Below are 8351 nucleotides of genomic sequence, written 5' to 3'. Positions count from 1 at the left end.
TTGTTGTGTTGTTAGTATATGTAGATGATATTGTGTTAACTGGTAACAATATAAAAGAAATCAAATATGTTAAAGCTTTCTTAAGCTCTAAATTTATGATTAAAGACTTAGGCTTACTGAAATATTTTCTTGGAATTGAAGTCACTAATACTGATGAAGGTTTGAATCTATTTCAAAGAAAATATTATCTTGAGTTAATTAATGAGTTTGGTTTGTTGGCTGCAAAACCTATTAACACTCATATTGATGTTAATGTGTCATCTTATAAAGGGGAAAATGAAGATATCATTAAAAACATATCTGTTTATCAAAAATTAGTTGGTAAATTAATCTATATAACTGTGACAAGGCCTGATATTAGTTATGTTGTTCATGTGTTAAGTCAATTTATGCATGCTCCTACTGTTTCACATTTAAAATTAGCTTTTAGGGTGTTGAAGTACTTGAAAGGCTGCCCAGGTAAGGGTATTTCTATCAACAAAGGTATGAAAAACTTTGATATTACTGCATTTGTTGACTCAGATTGGGGCAAAAACTTATTGGCTAGACAATCAATTACTGGCTTTTGTATTTTTCTGGGAGATTCTTTAATCTCTTGGAAAAGCAAAAGACAAACAACTGTTTCAAGGTCCTCTGCAGAAGCAGAGTATAGAGCAATGGGTGCAGCCACTTGTGAATTAATCTGGATTTTAAAGCTTCTAACAGAACTGAAACTTAAAAATTTAATTCCAATGAAAATGCTTTGTGATAATTCTCCTGCAATACAAATTGCAGCAAATCCTGTTTTACATGAGAGAACTAAACATTTTGATATTGATTGTCATTATGTTAGAGAAAAAGCTTCAAGTGGTGTTATTAAAATTGAAAAAAATTGACTCTAACCTAAATATTGCAGACTTGTTTACAAAGGGTTTAACTTTTACTCAACATAATCTTTTTTGTAATAATCTTAATTTGAAATATGTATTTACAAATTAGATTGAGGGGGAGTGTTGAAAGACATGTTTATTTTTTCAATCTCATTTGTAACTTAGTTTGGTTTGTGCTGATTTGTAGATAAAAGTGTTGAATTGTTTTGTGTTGATATTGGACTTAAAGCTTGGGCTTCTATTTTTGGATTAAAGCTTATTGGGTTGAAGGATATTTGGGCTTAAAGCTATGGTGTATCAAGGATAAAGCCCAAGATTGGTGCTCAAGTAATTCAAGAAGTATAAAATGCCCTATCAAGAGCAGATGCATTCATTCAGTCATATTTTACATTCAAAACACACACACATACATCTTCTGTTCGTGATCTTTCAATTAGGGTTTTCATATTATCTTTGTATTGTGAAGATTCAATCATCTTGAATCTATTCTGCTATCAATCTATTCTTTCTTGTGTGTAATCTCTACAATTGTTCAACATAATTTGAACAATTGATTATTGTGTATTCGACTGATTAATAGTTTAATATAATTTGTTGGAGTTTTTGTTCTAAGATCTAGTGATCAGATTGTTATTTTGTACAATTTACAACACCTTGCACAACCATTAACTGCATGAACACAACATCCATGACAGCAACCACCACCGCCGAAGGGGGCAGCTGCCCTTATTCTTTTTCTCATGAAGTCCTTCTGCATCTTCACAATATCAATGTTAATATTAATAATTAATACAGCAATTAATATAATGTAACAAACTCAAAAAATTTAGGTACAAAGATAGAAAAAGCTCAATTTATTAGTCAACCGTACCACTTCCATGTCCTCCACCGTCGTAGGCTCCTACCTTATTCTCGTCCTCAGGTCCTTTTTAATCTTCACAAAGTATAACAAATTAATATCATAACCGTTTCATGTTAATGTTGATTAATTATGAGCTAAATATCGACCTAATAATATAGTTATAACATGTGTAACGAACTCAATAATTTGTAAGAAGATAGAAAAGATGTACACCCTACTACGTTCACCACTTAATTTTACTTGGTGTTATATACTATAATTAGATAGATTAGATTAGAAATGGTTCATAGAAACTTATAACTAAGTAACTAATTAACTTTGAGCTGTTGTATGTTGCAGGGATGACCTGACAGCCAAAGTATAGGAAACAAGCAAAATAAGAAGTGCAAAAAGCATGCACGAGTTGATCTTCAATTAAGTACGTAAGTTTTAGCGAGCAACAGTATAGTAGTATACGCGTATTTTACTACGTATGTTTGTATATGATATGAAGTTGTATGCATTTTGCTTGCTATTTATAGTGTAATAAGTTGACACACATTTTAAAAAATAATATTATCTTCTGGTCAAGCCAAGTGACTGTGCATATGAGTTTTTAGGTGTATCGACTGAAGTTGTGACAAGTGTCATGGTGAGGGACACATGGGTATTAAATAAGGGTGATGATATGTACATAATTTTTTTTTTTGTTATGTACACGATTAACATGTTTTACAGTATTATATTAACATTTTAGTTGTGTACATAATAAAAAAAAAAGTTGTGTACATATTATTACTCCCTATTAAATATAAGTTGTTGATCAAACTTGGAAGTTGCTTAAATCTAAGAATAATATTAATCTTGTCTTTTCTCAGTCTATTTTTGGGCCTAAAAGTAAAAATGTGACAATGTCAGTTTTTAACTCTTACTCCCTCCTTTTCATATATATCTGCTTTTTTTTATATGTTACAAATTAATCGTTTACTTTCATAAATAAAAAATAATAATATTATAAAATTCATTTGTGTCCTTACTTTATGCATGTAAGACAAAATAATAGGTAAAAAGTTAGGGCAAAACTGAAAAGCTAACAAAAAAGTACATGTCTCGCCATGTACTTTTTCTTAAACTATGTAATTTTTGTTTGGAGAAAATAGATTTGAGACGGAGTTGGTATCTATCTATATCTAACTAAATAGTGACTCCTTGAGTCATAATTATACACAATAAATACTCAAAAAATTATAAGTATTTGGTTATTATATGTATGGTTTTTATGAATAATAATAAAAAGTAAAAAAATAACTACACATTAAGTATTTAATAATGGTAAAAAGTTAAAAAAATATATCTACATAATGTGAATTACTATATATTAATAAAGTTATGTCTTAAATAATTCTAATATTAATAAAGTTATGTCTTAAATAATAGCAATAACTAAAATTGTTTCATTTTCCTTAAAGTAAATGCCTCATTCTCTCCAATCCTTTCATTTTCCTTAAATTGTTACTTTTTTCCTTATAAATACTCACTTTTCATTTTCATATTACTCACATTTTGCAAATGTAATTCATCATCATCATTTTTGTAAGTTGTTTTGCTTTTTTTTTTATGTAAGTAACTACACAATAAGTATTTAATATTAGTAAAAAGTAAAAAAAAAATCTACATAACGTGAATTACTATTACTATATATATATATATATATATATATATATATATATATATATATATATATATATTAATAAAGTTATGTCTTAAATAAGATTAATATTAAAGTTATGTCTTAAATAAGATTAATATTAATAAAGTTATGTCTTAAATAATAGCAATAACTAAAAAAGTTTCATTTTCCTTAAATTAAATGCCTCATTCTCTCTAATCCTTTCATTTTCCTTGAATTGTTAGTTTTTTCCTTATATATACTCACTTTTCATCTTCATATTACTCACATTTTGCAAATGTAATTCATCATCATCATTTTTGTAAGTTGCTTTGCTCTTTTTATGTTGATTTCATCAAGCACATAATATCGAATGTATATTGCAATATCACTTCATTATGATGTTATTGTTGTTCATATAATATTTTTCTTTCAATTTTTGTAATTGTTTATCTTCTATATGTAAATCATCATCATCATTTTTTTGTAATTCGCTATTTTTGTAAGCCGCTTTGCTCTTTTTATGTTGATTTTATCAATCACATAACATCGAATTTATATTGTAATATCACTTCATTATAATGTTATTGTTGTTCATATAATGTTTTTCTTTAAATTTTGTAATTGTTTATCTTCTATGATAATTCTTTAGAGTTCATTTATAGATGTATAATTTTTTGTACAATTCATTTTATAGCTAAGTAAATGGTATGTTTTCTTACATTTCATTGTAATATTGTCAACATTTGTATTTTAGTTAAGTAGATAATATATTAAAAGTCAAGTAACAATCGTGTGTGTGTGTATAATATATATATATATATATATATATATATATATATATATATATATATATATATATATATATATATATATATATATATATATAATTATATTATATTAAATATGATAATAAGAACCATATTATTATTGTTGATATTATTTATTATAAAAAAGAAATAATTTTGATTTAGTGTAATTGTGATTAGTTATCATATACGAAATGATAAATGATAATGTAGTAAAGTTGTAATAAAATAAAAAGATCATAATTGTATGTTGTAAAATGATTAAATCTAATTTTTTTACATGTTTATGGTTTGCATGTTTACAAGAGCGTCCACAATTTTTATCATCGAATGATATGTTATACATGTCACTTATTAAGTTTACACTAGGGAAGTAATAAAATTGTTGTAAATAATTTTCTACAATTTGATTGACTATAGATCAATAAAATTTTAGTTTGTTAAAAAATAATGTTTCACTCTTATGCCATCTACATGTTTGTTTTGCTCATCTTTAATCTCCTTTTGACACGTTTCGCTATCTTGTTATAATCCGTAAATGTTAATGTTCTTCACATATTATGAAATCCTACTACAAGTGTTTTGCATGTTTTCGAGTGTTTCCTTTTTGTATATTATAAACTATGAATTGCTTTATGTTGTTAGAAATAATAATTTTACAAATAATTATTGTAGTATTCTCGAATTTATGAGTGTTTCGTGACTTATCTGTAGTTTTTATTTTGCATGAATTAAGGATGTTCATAGTTAACGATCTCACTTTAATGATGGCTCTTCAATTACTTGCTTAATCTTCATAGTAAATAGAGTGCGAAAAAATTTAAATAGTCTAAAAATAAGTGAACTAACTAATTTGATGTCTCTCTCAAAAAGAGCTGGGCAATTGAAAAGGTAAAATAGAATTAAAATTAGTCCAAAAATAAATGAATCAATTAAATTAAAGAGTTAAAATAAAATTTTATAAACTTAATGCATGAAGATGAAATTATATACATTGAATTCATAAGTTAGTTTTGGATAAATATCTACGATAAATATATGATCGGGTTTTAATGCACATCATCATAATTATAAACAGAAAAAACTATATATGACAATCATTTAAAAGAAACGTATGAAATTTCAATAAAAGCTATTAATATTATCATTTATATTAAGAAACTCATAAGTTTTCCTCATCAATAACTCCTTATAGCGGTTAATCAACTACTATATATATATATATATATATATATATATATATATATATATATATATATATATATATATATATATATATATATATATATATAATTTGAGTACAATAATCATAAATATGATTTGTTAAATATGACTCCAATTAAATTAGATTACATAAATAGAATTAAATAATATATAGTTTAACATTTAATACTATTTATTTATTATTTAGTTAATCCATAATATTAAATATGGTGTATTAAATAGAATTTCTATTAAATTAGATTAAATAAATGAAATAAAATAAAATTATATATATATATATATATATATATATATATATATATATATATATATATATATATATATATATATATATATATATATATATATATATATATAATTTGAGTACAATAATCATAAATATGATTTGTTAAATATGACTCCAATTAAATTAGATTACATAAATAGAATTAAATAATATATAATTTAACATTTAATACTATTTATTTATTATTTAGTTAATCCATAATATTAAATATGGTGTATTAAATAGAATTTCTATTAAATTAGATTAAATAAATGAAATAATATATATATATATATATATATATATATATATATATATATATTAAAAAATTGAATATAAGATTGAATATTATTTTTATGAAGCGGATTAAATCAATGTTAGTAACTTACATATAATATATATTTATTATTATTTATTTAATATCAATTAAATGGTAAATAAATAAATAAATAATAGTAAAATAAATAATAAATAAATCGAAAATCAAAAATAAACAATAAATATACGAACCTTTTATCTTCTTACTGAAATAACTTTTTTTTTTCTAGCCTATAAATATGTATGTTATGACATCATGTGTAACAAGTATTACCATATCCATCTAATGTAAAGAACTATTTGTTTCATATAATCCTTATTTTATATTTTATATGCATAATACACAGTTTTTGTTGTAATTGCATACAAGAAATTTGATGACATCAGCTAAAGCCTTTCATATCACGCCGGTTGGTAAACCTGCAGCAACCTATCTCACTTTCAAGTGTCATACACAAACTATAAACATATTCGTGCAACGCACGGGCATTGCAACTAGTTAATTTATATAGTTGTGTTAACATTATATCCTAATTTGCAATCTTATCCTTATTTCTATCATTGCCCTTATTTTGTAGTTTGGTGTCCTTATTGGAATAAAGATGTATCTTGGTGTTGTGTTGGTATTATCTAAAGTTTAAGGGGCTAAAGTGTATTTCTGGATATGAGCTGGCTTATGATCGATGTCTGCTAGGGTTTCACTATTCTATATAAAAGGGAACGCTCCTCTCTTGCTTCAATACGACCGATCTTCTTCAATCATTCTGATCTTGTTATCTTGTTCAGTCTGTTAGTGATTAAGTGCTTCAAGCACAAGTGTTTATCTTGTTGATATTCACTAATTTTGTTTGTTCTTATTTTTCACTTGTCTTGTTTATCATCATTCGGTTATCTGTGTAATCTTGATTTGGATTTGGAGTGTTAATCAATAAAATCCATATTGTGGTGTTTGATTTCACATAATTGTTCATGGTATCAGAGCTGATTGGTAATGATTCGTGATTCGATTCGAGCAAAGTGATCTGTGGTTGGATCGCTTCTTTCAGTTTCTAAATCCCTGTTCGTTTCTATTGGGTTCGTTGGTGGATCTATGGTGACTGTTCTTCTGCTCTGAAGGCGTTTTTTTTTAAAAACCCCAAATCTTCAACAAGATTAGGGTTTTCTGGTTTGGGCTTGTCTGATCCAAGTCTTCCGCTGAATCTGCTCCGTGTCTCCTATCTTCAAAGGGGAGTCTCGCTTTTATTCATGTTTGTTTATTACCCTAGACTGAATCCTCTGTACCCAACTCTTGATCTGGATCCTTGAGATCCATGAATACCTGATCAAGCACAGAGTTGATTCTTGACCACTACTGTGTGCTTTTCTGCTGTTCTTGTTTAGTTCTGTTCATTACTTGTTCTGTTTATGTCTGCTTTGTTTCCTGCTTTTGTTGTCTCTTTGTGTTGTTTAAATGGCTGGTGATGAAACTGAAAGTAGTGGAACCACGATCACTCAAGTGAGTAACCTTGATTTTGGTAATCCACTTTACTTGCATAGTAGTGACACTAGTATTAATGCTCTCATTTCCTTGAAATTAAAAGGAACTGAAAACTATAATGTCTGGAGTAGAGCTATGTTGTTAGCTCTGCAAACAAAAAATAAAACTGGATTTATTGATGGAACTGTTATTAAAAGTACTACTGATGATGTTCTTGCTTTACAATGGGAAAGATGTAATTCTGTAGTTCTCTCTTGGATTCTTAACTCTATTAGTGAAGAATTATTTTCTGGTCAAGTTTTCTCTAAATATGCTAAAACTGTGTGGGATGAGTTAAAAGAAACATATGATAAGATAGATGGGTCAATTACTTTCAATTTGCACAAAAAGATTAATACAATCTCTCAAAATGGTGACTCTTTATCTGATTACTATCATAAATTAAATTCCTCGTGGAAACAGTTTGATGCTCTTGTTAAGTTACCTTCTTGTGGGTGTGACAACACTGAATTTAAAAGTCATAATGATCTAATTTAACTTATGCAATTTTTAATGGGTTTGGATGAGTGTTATCATGCTGTTAGAAGCAATATTTTGACCAGAGAAACTCTTCCCTCTGTCCAAACTGCTTTTTCTATTGTGTCAAGAGAAGAATCTCCTGCTACTTCATCTGGTAGTGCTCTCAAGTCTCAGCAGTCTGCTTTTATTGTGTCAAAAACTTTTGACAATATAAAGAAATTTGGTAGAGGTCCTAATACAAACTTGAAGTGCACTAAGTGCAATATGAATGGGCATACCATTGACAGGTGTTATGAAATTGTGGGGTATCCTCCTGGTTGGGTTAAAAGGAACAACACAAATAAAAATGTTACTAGTAAC

At 26.7% G+C, this 8351-nt stretch overlaps 1 protein-coding gene across 1 annotated transcript; it reads left to right on the top strand.

Annotated features, from left to right (window-relative positions):
* The first annotated feature begins 7445 nt into the window (after positions 1-7445).
* On the top strand, positions 7446-8009 carry LOC139852592 (uncharacterized). Its single transcript, XM_071841901.1, has one exon. The coding sequence runs from the start codon at positions 7446-7448 to the stop codon at positions 8007-8009; it is 564 nt and encodes a 187-aa protein (XP_071698002.1).
* Positions 8010-8351: the final 342 nt, after the last annotated feature.

This window comes from Rutidosis leptorrhynchoides, chromosome 1, assembly GCF_046630445.1.
Source record: "Rutidosis leptorrhynchoides isolate AG116_Rl617_1_P2 chromosome 1, CSIRO_AGI_Rlap_v1, whole genome shotgun sequence".
NCBI classification, from domain to species: domain Eukaryota; kingdom Viridiplantae; phylum Streptophyta; class Magnoliopsida; order Asterales; family Asteraceae; genus Rutidosis; species Rutidosis leptorrhynchoides.
The sequence above is the reverse complement of the archived record's forward strand: the minus strand, read 5'-3'. Positions and strand labels throughout refer to the sequence as shown.

Bases quoted from the DNA above. Each gene is read 5' to 3' on its own strand.
- LOC139852592 (XM_071841901.1), top strand. From the start codon at position 7,446: ATGGCTGGTGATGAAACTGAAAGTAGTGGAACCACGATCACTCAAGTG.